The 23,213-nt window shown below is 47.8% G+C and overlaps 1 protein-coding gene across 2 annotated transcripts in view; it reads right to left on the reverse strand.

The window, feature by feature from the left end:
* Positions 1-23,213, reverse strand: part of HIP1R (huntingtin interacting protein 1 related) — a 102,588-nt gene that overhangs the window by 42,814 nt on the left and 36,561 nt on the right. For both annotated transcript variants that reach the window (XM_075898582.1, XM_075898581.1), the window contains exons 2-16: positions 16,766-16,829; positions 15,709-15,851; positions 13,796-13,852; positions 12,498-12,578; positions 12,196-12,272; positions 10,335-10,396; positions 7,883-8,023; positions 5,528-5,585; positions 5,341-5,416; positions 3,783-3,920; positions 3,115-3,173; positions 2,953-3,025; positions 2,295-2,478; positions 1,749-1,837; positions 1,124-1,240 (exon numbers count right to left, since the gene is read on the reverse strand). In XM_075898582.1, the coding sequence (XP_075754697.1) occupies positions 1,124-1,240; positions 1,749-1,837; positions 2,295-2,478; positions 2,953-3,025; positions 3,115-3,173; positions 3,783-3,920; positions 5,341-5,416; positions 5,528-5,585; positions 7,883-8,023; positions 10,335-10,396; positions 12,196-12,272; positions 12,498-12,578; positions 13,796-13,852; positions 15,709-15,851; positions 16,766-16,829 (1,419 nt within the window). The remainder of the gene's footprint in view (positions 1-1,123; positions 1,241-1,748; positions 1,838-2,294; positions 2,479-2,952; positions 3,026-3,114; positions 3,174-3,782; positions 3,921-5,340; positions 5,417-5,527; positions 5,586-7,882; positions 8,024-10,334; positions 10,397-12,195; positions 12,273-12,497; positions 12,579-13,795; positions 13,853-15,708; positions 15,852-16,765; positions 16,830-23,213) is intronic.

The following is a 23,213-nucleotide window of genomic DNA, read 5'->3' on the forward strand; positions in this document are numbered from 1 at the left end:
TGTTTTCCAGAAAGTGACTTGGGATTTCCAGCGCCCTATTTAAGACACTTTAAAGCAGTGGTCCCCAACACAGTGCTCACGGGCGCCATGGCGCCCGCCGGGCCATTTATGTGCGCCCGCGGAACGATCTGGGCCGGCCCCGCCCCCGGGTGTGCAGCAGGTGCCAGCCCCGGGTGCATGGGCGGCCCCTACCCCGGGGTTGCGGCACATGCCAGTGCCGGCCCCGGGCATGTCACACCTGGGCGGCCCCTGCCCGGGGTCGCCGCACATGCCGGTGCTGGCCCCTAGTGTGCGGCACATGCTTGGCCCCGCCCCCAGGCACGTGGCCCATGAGCGGCCGCAGCCCCGCCCCTAGGTGCTCGGCAGCCCCAAAACGTTGGGGACCACTGTTTTAAAGGGCCCAATTTGCAGAGGGTGGGTGCTCAGTACATTTGGAATACAAGGCCCCTGGGTGGTGCCAGAATCATTAGTCACTCCTGAAAATTTAGACCCCTCTGGAAATTTCAAGGCAGATGCACAGTGAATCTGGAGGAGATCTAGATGAAATGCATGGGTAAACCACCTAGCTGCCGAGGAATCATGGCAGTGACTGCCACCTGAGGTAACACAAACACGGGCCCTTAGGAAGGGTTTAAATCGTCCATTGCCCTCAAAGGCAGAGAACAGGCTGTGTACCGGGCACAAGAAAGTACTGTAGTAGAATACATATTGATCACACGTGCAAGAGACCAGTTGTGGGACTGCTCTCTGCTTGGAGAATTTCAGGCCCATTCGCTCAACTAGCTGTGCTGGAAAATGCAAATGCCAGGGGCTGATTTTTCCAGACATGCTAAGTGCTCCCTGTTCCTGCTGACCTCTATGTTGAGGGCAGGCTATCTAGGTGTTGCAAGTGCTCAGCACTTCAGAATAATCAGGGCTGAGATGATCACCTGATCTCAGAGCAGCCTATTATTTTGTAGCTGCCACACCAGCAAATACACCTGCGTGTGCATGAGCAATACAGCTCTACACCCAATCCATTTAGGTACATGCACGTGCATGTTCATTCTTGCAGGAATGCCATCAGACCTCTAAGCTATTTTGGTCCAAAACAGGGCAGAGCTTTGGGCAGCAGCAGACATACCTTCATCTCTGACTCCCGCTTCACCTGCTCCATCTGAAATGCCAGCTGCTCTTTGACACGAGCCACTTCCTCCTGGCTTTGCTGGGTGACTGTTAGCTGCTTGGCAGTATCTGCATTCTACGCACAAGAGAGGAGGGTTGGAGAGTTCTTTTGGAATCTCCAGGGGGGCATGTGTGTGTGAATGGTGGGGACAGGGAACATCCCAGGATTACTGCTGGAGCTGAAAGTGTATCATGGCTCATTCAATTAAGTCGATTCAAATTCCAATTTTAGAATTCCTCATTGGATCCTTCGCCTTTTTACTGAGGCCAGGCAGGAACTCTATTTTGGACAGCACCTTTCCTACACAGGGCCTATCCCAAAATGCTGCAGGTAACAGAAAAAAAGAAATTGACAGGCCTCAGCAAAGAGAAAGGGATTATTTCTAGCAACGGAGAGACATAGAAAGGCTGCAGATGGCAGGAGGTGGCCCTTGAATTAACAGTGCCGAGACTACAAGAACGGAGAGAAAAGAGGCAGCAAGGCAATGGAACGGGGAGAGAAAAATATAGAAGCTACTTTCTGCGATGCCCTCTGGCTCTGCTAAAGCCCCAGCCATTCTGTAGCCACGCTAGCCAGCCCTCACCTTCCGCAGCAGCTCTGCATGCGTGTTGATAAGCTCGCTGTGTTTCTCTTTCAGCTTGGAATAGCGTAGTTCCGTGGCGCTGGCTTTCTCTGGCAGAGGCAAGAACATTCCCAGTGTCAGTAACACACCAAAACTCCATGCTCTGCACCGTAGCAACTCAGTACGAAGCAGCCTTCTCTAACCCATCACAACTCTCATGTGCATGGAATTCACAGGAGAGAAGAGCTGAGACTAGTTGCTAAACTCAAGGGCATCTTTTTCAGCTGTTTGAGCCAGTTCATTCTCCTCACTTTGAGGTAAGTAGCTATCTGCATTTCCCTCAAAAACTCCTGCTCAGACACATTAGCTCCCAATAGCAACATGGGAGGGTTTGGAGCTGTTCCTGACTAAACAACAAATGGCTACAGGGAACTTCCCCTCCACCAGGGACAGACACAACCTTGCAGCCCTGGATTCAGCCATCCAGGGGTATCAAAGGTTTATTCTAGTTCTAGGCCCCTCGGCTCACACACTCCTCTCTCTGGAGTCTCTGAAAATGCCACTTACTTTCAGCGTCAACGTAAAGCCCCTGTGTTCGGCTGTTTTCCAGCTGAGCTCTCTGCAGTCTCTCCACCTCATCCCGGAGTTGTTCGTTATCCACCAGCGCTTTCTGTTTTTGTTTCCGTTGCTCTTCCAGCTCTGCCTCCAGACTGTTGATCTGGGCCTTGAGCTGCGTGATGTACCGCTGAGCCTATTGACACAGCCGGTTACCCGGGTGATTCAGCGAACCTGGCACAGGCTGAACAAAGGGCTGAGGGCCAGGCACGCTGGAGTGTGAGGGGTGGCTTTGACAACTGTGACAATGGCCTGCCCTAGATTTTCCAGAATCTACACTGTCCTGTGAAGGCCTCAACGACCACGTGCGTGCTCGTGCACGCAAGCAAGCACGTACACAATCTGATCTGCAACTGGCCTCTGGTGCCAACCGGAGAGGAATAGAACTGCAAAACTAGTCTTCTCCCCCAAGCACCCAACTGACAACATTCAGTGACTGGATTTCAGACCTGTCATCTAGCTGTGGTAATCGAGAGGACTCAGCTCAGTGGCAGGGGGAAGGAACTAGGTTCTGTTCCAATTTCTGAGGGACTTTGGGCAAATCAGGCTCTGAGCTATACAAGCCACATCATCCTCTTCCTCCTCAGCTCACCACACCACCAGGCTTTACCTCCAGTTTCATTTTCTCTAGCTCAGCCCGAAGCATGTCCACCTCTTTCTTTAAGTTTTCAATTTGCAGATCCCTGGGAATAAAAAAAAAAAAAAGTGCCTCATTATGAGCCTGGAAAACGGCAGCACCCTCCTCACATCAACTCACTGCCGTCCCCCTCACCTGTCATCTCGAACTCCATTGGGGGGGCCAAAGGTCTGTTCAAATACATCCGACACATTCTGAAAAAAAAAAAAAAAGATGGCACCCATGTTAGGCTCAGCCCTTCGAAGTGCCAGACTGAGTCGGATTAGGCTTCGACAGCCTGGAAACCAGTGAAAGTCTGAGAAGGCAGCTGGGTTAATACGTTCTGCACACAAGTCATTAGTAAAGCCAGAGACAATAACTGCAACAAGTCCAATAAGCTGTCTGGGTGAAGGACGCAGAATTCATGCCACTTTACTTCCCTGCCCTTCCCAAATCCCCACAGCCAACCCAGCCACATTACACAGAATGACGCCTGGCATCAGCTGAAACCAGCCGTTCAAAACAAGGAAGAGGCAACCATGTGGCAGGAGGAGAGGAAGTGCCCCGACCCCAGTGGGTGTCCAAGGAGACTAACTATGCCAAGACAAATGTCCTTCAGCACAGCTGCGCAGATTTCCTGAAATGCTGCAGAAGTTACTCTACATAGTGCAAAGAGTGAGTGACTTGCTCCAATTCCATGCTTAAGCAACACTTCTAGTTTTAGTGCCTTGGACAGGAGGCTAACACAGACTCTCTAGCAGCCTTGACAGACTTTGTTTTTCTTGCCTTTCCAACACACCCGAGATGTCTCTCTGGGCTCCCACCTGCTGTTCCACTGGAGGAGCCGTACTGATCTCGATTAAGTTTTCTGGTTCTTCATCTTCCGGGGCTTCCTCAGGGATGACAACCACTGGCTTCACATGCTCTGCCAGGGCAGATGCCCGCAAGAAATTAGGGGGGCTCTGTCAAGGCAATAGAAAACCAAATGTATTTCACCTGGTTGTGGTTAAATGAACTGCATGGTGCACCCAGAGTACAGCCCCAGCTGGAGTGCTAATTCAGGAGGGTGCCGGGTGTTAGTGGATAAGCCATTGTGGCTATGTTCTGTTAGTGCTTTTGCACCTCTGGGAATGGGAGAGAACCTGGTAGAACTCCAGTGGTTCTCACACGATGGCCTGTGGGTTACTGGCATCTGCAGAGCCTTTCCTGGGGCTCTCTGGAATTTGAGAAGCAGGCAGCAGGAGCAGACCCAATGAGAATTTCGCTCTCTCCTACAGAGTGGCCACAAAGTGAAAGAAGTGGGGGACCTCTGAAATAGGCAGCTCCCTTCCTGCCGATTTTCCACAGTGTCCGATGCACTCACTGCTGCCTTCCTCTGAAAATCGATGGGAACATTGAGACACACTTCCAGTGTCAGGCATCCATCCTGCCATCAGACCAGCCAAAATGCCTTCTCCTGGAACATGGGGCCAACCGGCCACCACCACAATCACAGAAATTGAGAGAGACTGGGCAGAGCTGTCCCATCCATAGGTCAGTCAGGGGCAGCCATCCCAGGCCCTGCCCTTTGGGGGAAGGGGACACGGTGGTCTCCACAACTGCCCTATGGACTGGATAGTTACTTGGGAGGGGACCTGTGGCCTGCAGCTAAGGTCAAGCCCTCCCACTCATTGTGGTCATGGGAGCCACAGGAAGTGGAGCGACCTGGCTGGGAGGTGGCAGTGGAATGGAACAGGCTGCTGTGTCATTCCACTTCTCCCAGCTCCTGCCACAACAGCAAGTGAAGGGGGGGCAACCCCCCACACCAGGCACCCCCCAGTAATTCCTGGGTCACGCCACTTGGGGGAAGGGTTACAATGGGGGCAGGAGAGGCCAGATCAGGATCAGGAAGAGGCTGGGTGGGGCAGAGCAGGGTGGGAAGAGGTAGGGTTGCCCCAGAGTCCTCTTCACCCAGGCCCTTCTCCTCCTTAGGGACAGCCCTGAATGCAAGACACAGAATGAATTCCTGGAATTGCTGAGAGCAGCCTGTGATAGGCTGTCATTGCAGGAAGAAGTAAAGCTCAAGAGAAGCACCATTAGGTTTGAACTCCCTTGCTCTTGGGCTTTCAGGTGCATTTGGACACTGAAGAGCCCGAGTTGCCTCTAATCAACTGAAAACAATGAGGTTTTCTACCCTGAAGTGCCTGGCATGGGCTGCTGGCCCACCTTGGTTCAGAGACCTCATTACAGCTCTAAGCATCCCCTGAAGTGCAGGCACACAACAGACAACTGGGCCTTAGGGGCAGGAGCTCTTGTGTTTTCATCTCTTCTATAAAGTATCATGTTTGTTTCTGGTTCCTTGTCAAAAAGTGACAGTGCATGGTATAGGGAAGCAGATGGTACCTCTGGCAGCCTTGGGATCTGGATGAGCCGCTTGAAGTACAGCATGTCCGAAGCCCTTTTAAAGAAGTTTTTGAGGCTAGAGAGAATAAAACAGAAGTCATCACACTGCGAGTGGTGGGCGCCTTGGAGAACGGAGCACTCAGAACAGCTGTAAGTCACTGCCCTGCACTAGAGCGTCCTTTGTTACCTGCGGAACTGCTCATGGAATCGGTCTCGGTGACCTTGCAGTGTATCAGCCGGCAGACCTAGAGTAGTCAAGGAGATAAAGGAATTACCAACCCAGCAAGAGCTAAGTCAGCACACAGAGCATGCCACCACTCACTGCTTCAGCTAAGAAAGGAACTTTCCTTATACCTGATCCAACTAACCAGAAGAAAGTGCCCATGAAATGCTGGGTGATGGACATCTGAACACTCCAGAGAAACTGTACTAAACTGGGATCTAACCACAAGCTGCTCTTAACAAAATCCAGCCAGTCCCAGCAGTTTGCACATTTGGAGGTACAGTTCAAGGTTCCCTCTAATCTCTTCCATCCATGCGTGGATTTTTTCCATCCATGAGCAGAATACATTTTTTATGTGCAGCAAGACATGTGAATGTGCATCAACAGTGGAAACACAAACTTAGTGGTGGGTGCTCTACTAATCAGCTGGGCAGTGTTTGACTCTCTCTCCTGAACGGCCAGCAAGTGCTCAGCTTACAGGGAACACTTGCACAGTTTAGTTACCGATTCTTCAGTAGGAATCCAACTTGTTGCCTGTCAGATTAAAGTGACACTGGAATTCTGCTGCATACTACCCGAGTAATGGCTGCAGTTGTTGATAGCATCCCCCTGAATAGTGCAACATATTCTATCATCATGATTGCTATTTCTATTAATCAAGAAAGGTACATTTCATTAGATTTGTCCATAAAAGCTTGGCTTGGAAATTGGGAATATAGCAGGGGAGATGTCCATTTGAGCCACGCTTCGTTTGATCTCTTAATCCAAGGAGGAACATGATGCTGAAAGGAAACTGGGCTCTGTTTCTCTCACATTTCCTGGGAATGTTGAATACTCAGGTTCCCGAACTCCAGGTGAAATCAAACCCTTCCTCGCTGCTCTCTGGGGAGCCAGTAACAAAGCATGCATGGCAAACAAGGAAACTAGTCAAAAAGTCAGCAGTGGAAACAAGAGGACTATAGTTCACAATCAGAGCACATACTTTATAAACCTTCCATAAACACAGCCAAGCCTGATAGTGTTACAGAGCTGTGGGGAAATGCAAACTGAAAGCTGATTGCTGAGACAGGTCCTCTGGGATTCAAGTGTGTCTCTACAGGTGGGGAGGGCTTTTAAGAGGCATCACAAACCAGGCATAGAAATGACTTGCTTAGCTCAGAACAACCACAGGCAGATCACTGCTTTAACTCAGTGCTGTAGGTGGTCAAGAATAGGGGACAGGAGGAGAGAGACAGGAGGGTTGAGGAGGCAAGTCCCAACTCCACTCCCCAGCCCTTTTCTCCCATTTAGCTCCCCAGGCAAGCTGGAAGGGGTGGAGAAAGTGGATGGGCCACAACCCTCTCAGGGCCACTCCTGCCTACGCATCTGCCTTAACTCTTCCAGCAAGAGGAACCTGAAGCTTCTCCCATTAAATCAAGCAAAATGGGCTCAGCGAGAGACCGTCGTTAAAGGAGGCATTTGCAAAATGCACCAAGGACATGGCTTGCATTAATTACCTTAAGCCACTAGTTGGGTTCAACAGTGTAGATGGGACCCACAGACCAGAGAAAAAGGATCAATTAAAAGTTCATGTACAGAACTGGAGATGGTCAATCACCTCCCAACACCCCCTACTGGGCAGCTGCGTGTACAGGCTGGAGTCTGCTCCAGCCTAGAAACAGCTTTAAAATGAAGCCATTGCTAGTAAAATTCCAGCTGGTTCCTGACTAGTGTGCACCAGGATTTTTACTGTCAGAACCCTATTCTAACACTAGGCCACAGACACTCTATAGGGTTAAGTCAACAGCACAGAAAAGAGAGAGTACAGCCTGGACACTCATGCGAGAATCCACCTAATGCCTTGGCTATAAACTAGTATGGTTCTGGCCTCTGAATAGACAGGGCCTGAAACAATGGGATATGGAAAACAACAGAGTCATAAGAGTCCAGGGTCAGAAGGGACCATTTCCCCACCCTAGTCTGACCATCACAGAATTATACCCAGGTACTCATGTCCCTTGCTTCCATGGCCACATGGCTCCCCTGTCCTGGGGGTGCACTGACTTTAGCTATTAAGCACAGCCAGAAATGCTGGGGCGGAGAGGTGGCAGGGGCCTACGGGTGCCAACAGTACTGAATACGTTTTCATGCTGCAGATACAAAGCCAGCTCAGTGTTATTAACACAAAGCCGTTGTGTGCTGGCACCTGCTAATGGTTTGAACTCAGCACTAGGGGAAGATGAGCTGCTGCAGGTGCAGCATGCAAGTCGCAGAGGCAAGAGCGAGTTCAGAGGGTGCAGGGGCTGAGCGGCAGGAAATCATGTGCAGAGGGTGACTTACAGGAGTGGAGCTTGAACATTAACTTGACGGTGTAGTGATAGAGGTGGCTGCAGTCCTGGATCACCTGGATGAGAGGAGCCAGCCGGCACTGCACAGAGGACATCTGAGACACAGCCATGGCGGTGTTGAGCTGTCTGAGAACTGCAGGAGGAAGTGGGGTTAGCAATAGCTTCAGCTAGTAAGAGGTAAAATTAAAACCAAGCTGTCCAGGGGGCTGCTCAGGCAGGAGGAAGAGCCTCAATGAGAGGCTGCTCCCAAACGAAGAAGGATGGCTTCTTGGTTAAGATACTGGGCTGGGACACAGAGATCTGGAGTCTAATACCAGGGTGATCACAGACACCTACTGCTACCAGGAAGAATTGGGACCACAGAGCGAGATCTGCACAAGGAAGTTTCTACCCAGTGTCTGGTTACAGTGAGAAGCCAGGGCAGTGTAGCTGGGATTGCCAGAGAGAACTTGGCTAGGGGTGTAATAGAACAACTGTTTAAACAGTTAATCAATAAGCCCGTGCTTATCAGTTACCATTAATGGTTGCACACAGCTTCTGGGGAGCTGGCTGATGCCCTGAGCTCAACATGGGTCGGGCATGCAGGAGCTGTTGTGTGCCAGAAGCTGGCTTAAAAGCTGGATCCTGACACATACCAGCTCCTGGGGAGCCGACTGCAGGCTCTACAGTATAAAATTTATACTGCAGAGCCCAAAGCACATAACTGTGTAGCTGCTGAGACTTTCAGTTGGTTACACAGTAACCTAAATAACTGCTTTTTAAGAGCCCTAATCCAGGCCTGGTTTCATTCTAGCGAACTGGCATACAGGTAATCCTGACTGCACCTGGAGCTGGAGAGCAGCTTTGTGCTTCTCTCTTTGTTTACTCAATTTGTCCATGGGCGGAGTTGAGCGTGCTACCTGGATTACAAAGCTTTATAATTAACTACAAAGTCCGCGTCTCTACCTATCACACGTGACCTGAATGCTTGGTTCCCATGCAAGGCCAGTACAGCTGAACTAGATCAGTGGGAGCAAAGCAGCTGCCCTCCTTGTGATGAGAACTTTCAGAGTTCTTCCTGCTAGTAGTGTGAGTCACATAGGAACTAGGCAGATTGGCACCCATACTGAGACTGAGAGAAGGGAAACTCCCCAGCATTATTCCCAATGCAAGACACCAGCTCTTTCACACACAGATCCATTTGCTCAGGTATTTCACCTCAAGCAGCAGCCAATACTTGATGCTACAAAAGGAAGAGGGGGCCAGTAAAACAATTATGGGGGGCAATCATGAGGAAGGGGGTATAAGACACTCTCCTGCTCCATGCTGGGGTTGTCTCATGACCTGACCATGAGACTAGATGGCCATTATTGTAGATTGTGTAACCACAAGTCGTCAATGGTCAGAAAACTATTCATTTCTTTCCCAGAAATCCAGCCAGAATATTTAAATCCAACTTCCTCTGTGTTCTGATTCAACTATTTGTGAATATAGAATGGTGGTTTTAATTTCCTCTCAGCATAATTGATTCATTTATAACCAACTTGGAGGAGACAGTAAGAGAATGAAGTGTTTCAGTCACTCGGGAAGTTAACACTATCAGACTATATTAAGTTTCCAGTCCCCTCTCCAGCTGCACGTTTCTGGCTAGTTAACCCCCCCCCCCCCCCCACACACACACACACAAAACAAAAAACAATCATCAAAAATTCTTTCAGAATGAGACGAGGCAAGTAGGCCTTGCTGTTCCCACTTGCCGAGTCCTTCAGCTCTCAAAGAGGAGATCTCAGACAGGAAAATGAATATTTATAAAGAATACATTACTGACTGCAGTCTCCAGTATATGGCAATAGCAGCTTTGTGTAATGCATGTAATTAATGTCTTCTTAACAATGAGCAATAAAACTACATCCTTTTTGAGCAGCACCACACATGGTTTGTCCTCCCTCAGAACTAATATAGGGTTGCTACAAGCAGTCAGATATCTCCCCCAAATTGGCCTGTTTGAACAGTTGGAGTTATAAAAGAACGAAGCTGAGATACAGATGTAAAAGGTTAACCAGTTACCCGGTAAGCATTAGCCTTACTGGCATGCTTACCATGGTAACTAGTTAACCAGAGGGCCAGGCCAACTGGAACAGCTCCCCCCGCACTTGAAGCGGGCCCAGCCAGCAGGACCCCAGCCATGGGGGGTCCTCCCTGGAGCAATCCCACTGTTGGACTCCAGTTGCTCTGCACCAGCCTTTGGTTAACTGATGACATGATTAAAATTACATCATTTAACCTGTTCACATTTTGAATGGGTATTTATATCCCTACACCGAGAGACTACTTTAAAAACCAATGCCTCTCATCATTACCTGAGGAGAGACTAGATCTTACTGAGATGGGAAACACACACCCATCAGCCTGGGGCACAGAGAAAATACCCAACACAGTAGGGGACAGCTGAGCACATTGCTTACCTGACTCTGTGAGTCTCAGTTCACAGTCCATGTAATCAAACATCTCCACTGTGAGCTGAAAGCTGAAAAAAAAAAAAAAAAAAAAAAAAAAAAAAATAACACCCCATCATGTTATATGAAGCACTAGCCCTGGATCAGCACAGAAACCCTTATTTAAAAAGATGCTGAAGTATTGTGCGGCACGGTGTTGTAAGACACCTTCACAACACTGTCAGCTGTGCTATTCAGACTAAGGGTGTGAATGGCTAAACTGTTACCCGCATGGGGCTGGCAGAGCTCCAACCTCGCACCCACCTGTGAGCTGACATGGCCCCTTCCCGCTGCCAGCAAGGTTGTTCTGGCTGAACTGGAGCGATCCCCCTGCCCGCCCCTTCTTTAATCAATGAACTGGTTAAACGCTACTTTTAACCAGTTAACCAATTAAACGGGATTTTACATCCCTAGAGAGGATTACTACAGAACTAGATATACCCCTTATTGCAGTGTTGTCTCTGGGATGGAAAGCATTCCTACAATGCTAACACACATTCCTCCTCTACCCCTGGAGAAGCAGTTACAGTATTACTACAGCATTGTGTGCCCTTTCGTCAAAAAATACTAAAGCCTCCTACAGTCAAGGCACGGTGGTAATGCAGAGTAAGGTGCAACACGTGGGGCCATGACACAGCAGGTTGTCATCTCTTTCCCCCAGCCCCAGTGCACAGTATGTTCTATGGTCACCCACTAGACACACTCACTAGGACCCAAGATGCTGCAGAGGGTCAATGCTTCCATGGAGAGATCAGATTCTCCCTCTGACCTGAGCCTGCATCTGGACTGGTCTATCAACTGGCTCCCTCGCTACAATAAGCAAGTCACCTTCTGAGAGTTCCATGATAGAATAAGATAAGGTTGGGAGCAACGATCACTCAAATTCTTTTCTATCAATATGTGCATTAAATTTTGTTCTGTACCCTGAAGCATGTGCAGATGTGCACCATCCATAGAAACACATGCTGCCAACTGCTGCCCTGCCAGCTGTGGGTGCTCTGCTAATCCACTGGGCAGCATGTGAATCTCTCCTGAGTGACCACCCAAGCACTCAGCTTGCAGGGAACAGTAGTTGGAAGTGAAGCCACTGGGCTTTTTTTCATTGCATGCAGAATAAGAGAAAGTCACTGGCCCCCTGAGGACTTCTAGCAAGCCGTTATCTGGGCATTCTTATCATGGGATCATGGCTACCATCTGCCTAACAGTTGGGCTTTGGTACTGGGATCACAGGAGTCAGAGGTAGATAAATGGAATGTACCTATTGGGCCATCAAGACAAAACCTCCCATCCCAGCTTGTTCCTGACAGGGTCTCCTCCAGAGCTGCATGCAGGGCTCCCACCACTTCCCTTTGGAAAGTATCTAATAGACCTGGCTGTTGCCTGAGGCGATACTTAAGAGGACCTTGCCAAACACCCAGGTGCCAAACACCCAGGAATCCAATGACCAATGCCAGTATTCAAGTCCTCTGAAAATCAGGCCTTTGCTTGTTTACACTTTGGCCCATGGCTAGCAGGGTTTGCGGAGGTGGATTCCCAGCAGATGACTTATCACCAGCATGTGCTTATCTTTTTACACTGAGCATCATCTTGCCACTTAAAAAACAATACTCTCCCTCGCAGATCACGACACTCTTTTTGCCTCACTCCTATTTATGAACCCTTGTATTGCTATATTAATCTAGCCGGCATTTGACTCCAACACAGAGCAATCTGAACTGCAATGAGTGTTTTACAGGGTATTTCATTAGCAGGGTGCCCCATTTATTAATAGTGCTCAGGACAAAGAGTCATTATGCTTGATAGTTTTTAAATACCTAAAAGGAAAACTTACATGTTATTCACATCTGTCCCGGCAGCCTTTTCTAGCACCTCATCCGTCACTTCTAGGCCTGGGGGAAACTCAGGATGCTTCAAAAAGAAAACCCTTCATAAATTCAGTAGCATTTTTTATGGCTGGTCCCATACCTCCAGGGGCAGACACATAAGTACATTTCAAGCTAAGATCCCAGTGGAATCATGACATCTAGTATTCACCCAGGCTCTCAGAACAGTGTCAATTCAACAAATAAGAGAAACAGAATAGCAGCTTTGCAGCAAAGATCAGTAAAAATGGGGGAGGGGGGGAGGAATTACCTTTAGGTGAAAGGATATCTTGGTGAGTAGAAGTTTGGTATAAATATTCACAAGCTGCCCATATCTGTCGTGCAAGTGCCCCTGCCAAGGAATATCGGGAAAACATTACAAAACTTGTGGGCGACACTACATGTTCCTCTTCCCACCAACCTGGACAGAATTCAGTGGACAAAGACGAATGACTCCAAACTTTGGCCCAGATTTTTTACTGGTGTATATAGGTGTAGCTCGGCTCAAAGGAGCCCCTACTGATGCGATGTCTACACTAGGGGCCTTTATTGGAAAAGGGTATGCAAATTGCACTCCGCAGTTTGTGTATCTTTTTCTGATGGTTTTTTTCCCAAAAGTTGGCCCAGAGTAAATGGGCCAAATTTCAGAAAAGCCTCTTCCAAAAAACCTCTCTTTTGGAAGAGCTCTTCTTCCTCGTGGGAGGAGGAAGATGGGACTTCCAAAAGAGCGTGTCTGCTCTTCCGCAAAAAAAAAGTGGAAGAGCAGACATGTTCTCGTGATGTGGCGGAGTTTTTCTGGGATACCTCTGGTATCCCAGAAAAACCCTGTAGTCTAGACATAGCCTGAGTTATACCACCTGAAGATCTGGCCTTTAAAGGATCAGGAAGAAAAATGTAATTGCAAGGAGAGCAGGGTGGGACGTCACATGCTTTTAAATATAGCTCTCATTAACAAACACAAAACCACATTTCTAGTCCAATCAGGAAGAAGAACTTGTTGGCTCAGTTCCAAAAGGTAAATCACTTCCAATCCCCTGTTGAGGGTGGAAGAGACTTCCATTGTATTCATGAATCATGATTCAAACATGAGAATAGTATGGACAAATTTCAGTTTAGGCAACCATATTTATAGCTTACCTCCCCTCCCCTGACACTGACTTCCCTAATTCTCTCCTACCATCTTTTGCAGTGTCAGGTAAATGCAATAGTCTCTCCCACCTCCTGTCTTGAACTCCCAGAAAGCTCCTGTGTAACAGAAACCTCACCACCATCCCACTCTGAACGGCATTCACTCCTCAAGTCAGCCACACTTCATCTGTAGGTGAAGCAATCCACGCTACTTCAGAATTACAGCTGGGCAGTAAAGTGAGGGTTAAATATTTCTGTGGGACCCGACTACCCGCCCTACCCTTTGTATCACAACACAGAAGCTCAGAAATAAAACATTTGTGGTCAGACCTGACCAGTCCTCCCCCCATATACTTCCCCAGATACCTAGAGAGAAAGAGCGCTTTACCCCCTTTTTAATGGAAGGCTTTCAGCGGCCAACATGGTTGTGTTTCAACTCACCCACAGGTCTCCTGTCTCACGAATATTACTCCGATATCTTTGACAGTCTTGAAGAACCTGGAGGGAAAGTCAGAGAGATCAGACATGCAGCTGTGGTGCTCAAAAGTATAAGGGTGAGCGGGGGCATGAGGAGGAAGGCAAGAAGAGGATCAAGACAAGCTTGACCTGAGCTGCCGCACTCAAGCTTAAGTCTACAACCCCCTCCCACCTCCAGCTGCTGTACTGTACACATCTGGATTTTTTTTATTGACTCTTGTGCTGGCCTATTGCGAGAAAGCAACCCGGATGGAAATTCCAGGGGAAATTTTTAACTTGTTTCAAGTGGCAACAAGAGTTTTTAAAAGAAGGAATGGCTCTAATGGCTTCCAGTCCTCTAGCAGAAACCAGGAACGGATCCCAGGTGCCCACAGAAAGTGGAGACCAAGCTGACTGTTGGTTCTAAAAACAATGGGATAGTTCAAGAAAGAGCTGTGTACATTCCCAAAGGATCTGTTACAACAGAGCACTTTAAACACAATGGCACATTTTTGGAAGAAGATCTAGTGGTTAGAGTAGGGAACTAGGAGTAAGGAAACCAAAGTGCCAGTGCCTCTTCCTTGGGCCAGTCACAGACTTGCTTGACTTGGTTTCCCCAACTATGAGACAGGAATGATGACACCCACTTTCATCAAGTGCTTTAAGACCTACTAGTTAAAAGCCCTGCAAATGCCTAAGTGGAATTATTATCATGGGTGGTTGCTTTGCTCAGTATGTATTAAATACAATATAGTGAAGATTAACAATGATTTTGGAAGATTGATTGAATCAATCTAGCTAAGGTTGTTCCTAGGTGCCTTTCACCTTGGTATCCAACTACTAAGCTAGTGATCTATGTATTTAAAACCCAAAGCGGTATTATCTCTCAGCACATTCAGCCTAACAAGATCTCCTGTATCAGCCTGCAATCTGTAGGAAGAGGCCACCTGAGCTCACTGCTGCATTCCAAACCCTGTTAAAACCAGCAAAGGGGAGGGGGTGTTACTGGAACAGGAGACCCTTTGGCATTCACAGACAACACAGCTGATCACAACCAGGCCTCATCAGTGAATTGTGGCCTTGTAGTCGCTGGAGGGCCTGGCACCACTCTCCAGGAAGCTGTGCATGGAGCAACGAGGGAGGAGAGCTCTGGAATCGATGTGATGTGAACATTAATGATCCTCCCTGGAGGAATGTGTCAAACACACAGCAGAGGGAATTCTGCAGCTGAAACACATCAGGAAAGGCTGCAGCCCACGAAGGCTTCCTTAGTCACAGAAAAGCTTACCTCAGCTGCCCAGACTGTAAAATGTTGCTGGGCCAGCCAAATATGCTTACTCCTATTTCTGACACCTCTCTTCCCTCTGCCTCTCCAAAATGTTTCTGCCAGTTGGGTGCATGATCAGCTATGATGGCAGAAAGTACTGCCTTTCCATCAGCCAGCTAGAGGCATCAGATCACAGCCTGTTCTCTCTCATCTGCCAGCCTCTTCTTTGCACTCAAGAGTGTGGCCTGTTCAGCCTCAATATTTATTTCACTCAAAATATTAATGGGAGGAGGTGTAAAAATACCTAGTATACTTTCCTAGCTTGGGTCCCAACATATTATAGCTGTTACTTACACAGATAACATGCTGAGGTAGATTTTTCCCATGCGCAATTACTTAGTGGAGAATGTACAGGACTGGGAGCCAAAAGCCCTACATTCTACTATTGGGACCGCCACTGACTTGCCACCTGCCCTTGGGCAAGTCACTTTACCTTTCAGTGACTCAGTTTCCCTCTCTGTGAAATGGGGAGTAAGAAAGGGCTCCTCCTGTGTGACAGACTTTGAAAGACATGCTCTCGCTGTGAACGCAGAGCATGTGATTAGTAAGTGGAAGCAAAGGAGACACTTACATTGCGGTGGCCATCTCTCAGGACTTTGTGCAGAACATGGCAGAACTTCCAGCTGAGGATGGAGCTGCTGGGCAGGGGGAGGCCGATAGCGTAGGACCAGAAAGTAAATGCTCCTTTCTCATGATGAGTTCCTAGGATAATTCCTTTGCAAATGTCAAGGCTAATCAAGCACGTACAAACTCAGGCCAGCCATTTCAATCAAAGTACTCATTATCTAGGTTTTCTTTGTCTCAATCAGCTTCTCATTACAACACTCATCAGAAGAGCCAGGGTTCGGTTGACTAATCACCAATTTATGTTACATTTTCTTTTTACAAAGGGGTTCCAACTGACAGCACACCCAAATGCCAAGTTACAAGTAGTGGGACATCCAACCACAGCCCCATGTCCTTGCAAGCAGCCGAAAGAGCAGTCATCGCCATTTTATTTTCCCTTTGCCTCACCCCCCTTTTTGCTTCGATGTACCCAGCTCTGATGTTCCCTCTAATTTTTTTCATCCACTTATGGAATAAGTTTGTTCTGAGCACCAAGGCATATGCAGGAGTGCACCTCTAATAGAAACGTAGCCTGCCAGCTGCAGCCAGCTGTGGCTGCTTGGCTAATCAGCAGGGCAGCATTTGACTCCTGCATGGCCTCCAAACCACTCAGCTTATAGAGAACACTGCGGCAGCACCTTCTCTGTCAGAGAATGTTTGAAAATTATTTTATGTTCTCTTGCTTCTAAAAGTGCTACACTTTAACAGACTGCAGCAGAGACTGAGCATGAAGTGTGGCAGCCCACATTACACTGGCTGTCAAGGCCAGTCCTATTCCCAGCTGCAGCCGATACCTCAAAGGAAGACATACCTCCACTTCACCTGTCTCAATCCCCGAAAACACCCTCTTCTATTGGCAAATTCCTTTCTGATCCCTAGGATAATTAAAAGACGCCCCAAAATTGGGAATTGTATGCTGATGTGCAGGACAATCTGGCCATGAGATTTCAATGCTCCAAATCTGGTCACGGTGCTGGGCTCTGAGAAGCATGGGGCTCCAGGATAGCTGAGGAAAAGGATACTGCGGGCGTGTTTCTCTTTCACTGGCGCTTCTTGTGTATTGATGGCTTTGCTGATGCTAATAGCCTGTGCGGGGAGAAGAGAGGAGATATCAGAGGCAGAATCAGCAAAATCCCTCACTGCTTAAAGCATTACAAAGGCAATTTCTCATCTGGATATTTACATCTCAACTCAAATACTACGAAACAAGCAATTTCTTCCTTTTATATACCCCTGCTTCTGTAATTTCCACTCCAGTTTCTCTGATGAAGTAGATTTTACCCTCAACAGCATATGCCCAAATAAATCTGTTAGTTTAAGGCTGAATGGTTGGAATTAATGTTGTAAACAAAAGGTGCTGTATACACTGGGAGCATTATCAAATGCTCCGTAAGGCCAGGTAATGCTCAGTGAATGGCAAGAAGGATCCAGAAATAGACCAGGTGCCTGAGAATTTTTTTTCTGGACTAGCAATGTTGACAGAAACATCGAGGCTGTGTCTAGACTGGCCAGTTTTTTCGGAAAATCAGCCATTTTTCCGGAAAAACTTGCCAGCTGTCTACCCTGGCCGCTTGAATTTCCACAAAAGCACTGACGATCTCATGTAAGATTGTCAGTGTTCTTGTGGAAATACTATGCTGCTCCCATTCGGGCAAAAGTCCTTTTGCGCAAAACTTTTGCACAAAAGGGCCAGTGTAGACAGCTCAGATTTGTTTTCCGCAAAAAAGTCCCGATCGCGAAAAGTGCTTTTGCGGAAAAGCGTCCGTGCCAATCTAGATGCTCTGTTCCGAAAATGCTTTTAACGGAAAACTTTTCCGTTAAAAGCATTTCCGGAAAATCATGCTAGTCTAGACGTAGCCCGAGAGTCTCTACGGTGTAGCAGGACTCATCTCCTCATCCCCACTGTACAGACGGGGAGGGAGGGCACAGATCAGTTTTGGTCTCACATTTAATGAGTTCTGCCTTTGACAGATGATCCCGACAGGTTTAGCTGGGAGGCTGTCAAGGGCTGGTACTTCATCTGCCCCACTCAGCACTGTCATGCTGCTCCTGCCCTCTGCCTTGGAGCTGTCCCCTCCACTCCCAGGAGCCTCTTGCTTGCTGTGCAAAGCTTAGGAAGAAGAGGAAGGGGGTGCTGATATCAGGATGCCCCTCCCTCCACTCTGTATCCCAGCTCCACAGAGCAGAGTGGGGGACATGGAAGGAAAGAGTTTGCTGGCTGCCAGGGGAGGGGTGAGCCTGCCTTAGCCCCCTACACCATCACCCGGAAGCCACTTGTGGTAAATGGTGCTCAGCTGTAGCCCGCATTCCAAACTCAGCCCCAGTCCTGAACCCTTCCTGTACCCCAAACTCTTGCCCTAGCCTTGAGACTCCCTGCACCCAAACTTTCTCCCAGAGCCAGCACCCTGCACCACTCCTGCACCTCCTAACCCTAACCCTGCCCCAGGCTCAGCTCAGAACCCCTCCCACACTCCAAATCCTTAGCCCAAGACCAGAGTCCGCAGCACCCTTCCCCGCATCACAACCCTCTGCCCCCAGTCTGATAAAAGTGAGTGAGGGTGCAGGAGGGAGGGAGGATGGAGTGACCATGGGTGGGGCCTTGGAGAAGGGGCAGGAAGGAGGTAGGGCAAGAGTGTTTGGGTTTATGGTGGAGCCTAGATTGCACTTACATTTAAAAAGTGATCTTATGCTTATAAAGGTTGGAGACCACTGCTCTAACCTGAGACCCAAGATGCCTCATGCCTTGACATCCAAGCATTAAATTCTCAGTGCTTCCTTTATCACTTATTGATGTGTTGCTCAGGACATCTCAAACTAATTGTTTTCTACCTGAAGCCTCATCTTTGCAGCTGAAAACCATCTATAATCCTGCCTTGTACATCACTCACCCAAGGGATTCTAGCATGTGAATTTGGGTGGCAAGTTGATGAGAGCAACAGACATTCACCATGGCTGCTATGAGCCTTGTAAATATACCAGACTGCATTTTCTCAGCAATAACTCAGAGAGGTTTCTACAGAACAAACACGCTTACACAGCAAGATGCCAATTTCAGAGTTGTTTGTCTAACCATAACAAGCCTTTGAATGTTTATTTCTTTTCACATGGGAGGTGAGGTAATATCTTGCATTGGACCAACTTCTGTTGGTGAAAGAAACAAGCTTTGGAGCTACACAAAGCTCTTCTTTTCACAGCTGTGACGTCATTTACCATATTTACATCAATCTCTTTTGTAGTTTGCACTCCTCTAACATTTGGAAAACAGGCTGCAAATAAGTATGGGAGTAGCCTCTGCCACACCCATTCCAAAGAACACAAAGTGTGTAGAACAATGTGATTGAAATAGCAGCAGAAGTAATGAAAGTAATGCTGATTGCAATCTTTATTAGGTGGATGAACTATGTCTTAAAGAATCTAAACATTTTCTCTGCATCTTGGGGTTTTCAAAGTATGTGAAGGCTTCAATATCTGAGATATAGGTGAGAGGAGTATTCTAGGAGAGGGTGGGTGAGATTCTGTGGCCTGCACTGTGCAGGGGGTCAGACTAGATGATCATAATGGTCCCTTCTGACCTTAAAGTCTATAAGTCTATGAACATGCCCCCATCTAAGTCACACAGTTCTGCTCTGAAGACTGACCCTATAAATAATGCCATCCATTTATATTGGCTCTCAGTGATTCCAAATTAAGATATACTCCACCTACAAGTAAAGAATGTTGTTTTTGCTTTTTATTTTTAATTCCCTCTCCTGCAAACATCCAGAGCTTTCTTCCTTTTGGCATGACCAATAGAAGTCAGACTCAATTCTAGCCTCAGCCACTTCTATGCACTCTCATTGTCTTCAGTGAATTTCCATAGGTGTAAGGGCTCAACTCTGTAATTAGATCTTGGTGAATAATCCTCCCAGTGGTGCCAGAACAGACTCTTGCTCTCTCGATGCTACATTGACTTCACAGGGCTAATAGAGGGTAAAGCTTTATTATACCAGCCACAGCCCACAGATGGGATACCCACCTGGTGATATATTAAGGTGCCACTTTTACATTGTCACTTTTCAGGGGAGAGTTGCACTTTAAATGAATTATGACCCTAAGGGGATGCTGATCTTATAAAGAGCAAGCTTTCTAATCATGGTAGAGCAGCCATAAATCAAAGGCCATATTGAACACATTCCTGTAAATTTCAGTCCTTATCAGTGTTTCCTCTGGCTTCCTCTTGGAGTTTCCGCTTGTTGTCTCAGAGATTTAATGCTGCTGCAAAGGCAAGGCTGTGGTTTTACAGTGTGGATGGATTTTCAGGAATGGAGATGCATTGATTTAGCATGAAGGCACCCAGGACTTGAGCTGAGCTCCCAAAATGAGAGAGAAGCATCTCAATAGGCACCATTCTCCACCTCCCACAAAGAAAAAAGGTTATTTTGTATCTGGGGTAGAAGGAATGGGAATGGGGAATCTGGCTAACAAGATGAAGAGGTGAAATACTTGTCATGAGAAGTACTAGGATGCACCATTCATTGCAAAGGTTGTCTCTCTCAGCATAGCTTTGAGATCTCATCATAGCCAAGGCTCAGTGCAGTGTATCACTCCTCTTGTGGGGCCCACTCTAGGTTCTGCTGAAATTGTCAACAAGAACTTTGTGTGACTTCTAGCATGTGGCGAGACCTGTCCTCATTTTACTGGCTACAGCTTTAGGCAAGATCTTCATCCAGAGTTCATTCAGGTGATCAGCACCCAAGTCTAGCCTGGATATAAGTGAACATACTGCCAATTAGACTCAAATTACTGGATCCATGCTGGCACTGCCTTCACTGTGAAAATGTAACCCACACACCTACTGGGTGCGATGCACTGTCCCAGGGAGTTGCACTTAGTTATAGACTAACATGACTCTGCCTCTGAGATACTTACAGAAAGAATGAATGTGCTCTACAGCTTTAATTGAGTGGTAGCTAGTTTTTAAAGCACTAGAGGCTCATGTACTAAGCTCCAGGGTCACAGGTTTGCATGGTCCTTAGCACTGCAGTAAGCCAAGTAGCTCTGTTCTTTCCCAGTGACTTGTGAGAGAATGTGAATCTTTCTGGGCACGTGGGATGGAGAGGTGAACAGCAGAAAGTCACTGGAGAACTATCAGCTGATTTAGCCTGTGTCCTCATCCATCCAGTGCCAGATTTATGCACAAGATAAGCAAGCTACAGTTTGGGGCCTCTAAATACAAAAATATTACTACTTTTTAGTTGTAGACTCACCTATGTGCTGGTATATATGCAAATATAAAACTTTAGTATTTCTATTTTCATTGACCTTTCTGTTAATACAATACCAAAAAAAAGTGTAATGCTATAGGCCTTTGAAATTTGACACAGTTTAAGAGCCTCAGCATGTCTTAATCTGGCCCTGGTGCTCACCACAAAGTAGTCAGGTTACCAGCCCAAGTGTAAACAGTATTAGAAACTTAGCCTATGAGCACGGGCAGGCCAGCTAGCTTGTTTGAAAGCACCCCCACATTCAGGAAAGCATGAGATTATGTGAATGGGTGCCAGATCTGGGGGTAATGCCCAAGGAAGAGGCCACATTAACTCTGCAGTGAAGACCAGCCCTTAGTTTCTCACACTGCTGTTGAAAGAGAAAGGCTGCTCCAGGAGTCCTAAAATGACCATGAGTTAACAGTCTGGGAACATGGCAGAATTACATTCTCTTCAGCAGCACCACAAACCTTAACAACCACACTCCAAACCTCCTTCCAAAGCTAAGGCAGGAACATCCCCTCCCCTCCTCCTCCCATTTCCCTAAACCTCTGACTGACACATACACCTCTTTCTACTTGTAACGACAGCTGGGAGAACGCACCACGAGGGGAGCAGCCATGCTACACCATTCAGAAATAGCCTGATCTCTAATGCGGCTATTACTTGCTGCAGAGAAAAAACAAAGAGCCACAAAGTGATCCATGGAGAGGCAGCACATGTGGCATCCCTGCTCAGCTGGGAAGATGAGACCCTTTGCTTCTCTACAGAAGAAGGAAACTCACCAAAGGCAGCCTCAGAGCAGTTCAAATCCCAGAAGAGGCCCACGCCTGTGATGGGAGCCTTTTTGGCCAATAATGGGAACTGAAGCAGGGAACATCTGGGCTAAAAGCACGAGTCTAAGCAGGGAAGGGCAAAAGGCCCTTTCCAGGCTGGATCTGGCCCACCAAGCTGGTGGATCTGGCCTGCGGCCACCCCGCCACTCCCCCACCATCAGGCCAATCAGGGCCTGGGAGCACATGAAGTCTCTCGTGTCCTTTCCCTGCCCTGCTGGAGGTGTGCAGTGGCTAGAGACTGCCAATGTGTCTCTCTAGCTGGCGCAAAGGCGAGGAGACTTTGCATCTCCCCCCCCCACCTCAAACCCTGATTGGCCTGGGGGTAGGAGGAGTGCACAAGGTCTCCTTCCAGTAGGCGCCTAGAGGGAATGGCCAGCTGTTTCAAAACAGCTGGCATTTCTTTCTAGGGGCTAGGGCAGGGGAGGGGGAAGACTTTCCCAGGCCAATTGGGAGGGGGTGGGGAGCACAAGAAGTCTCCTAGCCCTGTACCATCCTTCCGAGGCCCCACTCTTTCCGGGGTGGCCCAAGTCCACTTCAGAAGTTTCTGAAGTGGCCCCTTTTAATATTTATTGCCCACCCCTGGTCTACAGCTTACAAACCTGCAGGCAGAGTATTGTAACAGACTTACACCCCCTGGGGCTCAGGGCCAGAAGGCAGACAATCTAACGCACACAAAGCCCCTTCATTCAAAACCCCAAATATGGGCCAGCTTCCCCAAAAGTCTGTAGAATCCAAGACAAGATTCAAGCTGATCAGATGCATTTACAGACTAGCAAATACTGATTTCCTCAGAGGCACACAATTTCCTCCCAGTGGGAACAGAGAATTCATCTCCAAAGCTTGCACTACCCTTTAAGTCTATGATGTTATACTGCACACCCCCTAAGGCTGGGTCTGCATGTTTGAGGGTCTCTAGGAAACATACAGAGTCTGAAGTTATGACTGTCCATAGCCCCCTCCCATGTAGAGGCCTCTTTCAATTTCTACAAGCCTGACCTCATTTCATACAGAAGTCTAATGTGCCATTTAGATTCTAGGAACCAATGCTGCAGCCAAACTGTATAAATTAATGAAGCTATATCGACTTGGAATGATGTACCATTAAACGTGAGGATCAATTAACCAAAAGTACAACCACCTGTAAGGCTTCCAAGCACAATCTTTAAAAAGTCCCTGGATTTTATGGTCCTCCTCAACTTCTTCTTTTTACAGATCCCAGTGAGTGAAAACAGTTGTGCTTTACTTTGTCTGGACTCAGGAGCAGCACAGCTCAACCTGAAGTTCTTGGTTAACTCTGACTGACAGGCCCGAGTGGAGTGAAGTACGACTGGTGTGTCCTGAGGCAGGAAAGGAACAGCTGCTAGCCCATGACGATTGGCTGTATCTTCTGG

This window comes from Pelodiscus sinensis, chromosome 15, assembly GCF_049634645.1.
Source record: "Pelodiscus sinensis isolate JC-2024 chromosome 15, ASM4963464v1, whole genome shotgun sequence".
Taxonomy (NCBI): domain Eukaryota; kingdom Metazoa; phylum Chordata; order Testudines; family Trionychidae; genus Pelodiscus; species Pelodiscus sinensis.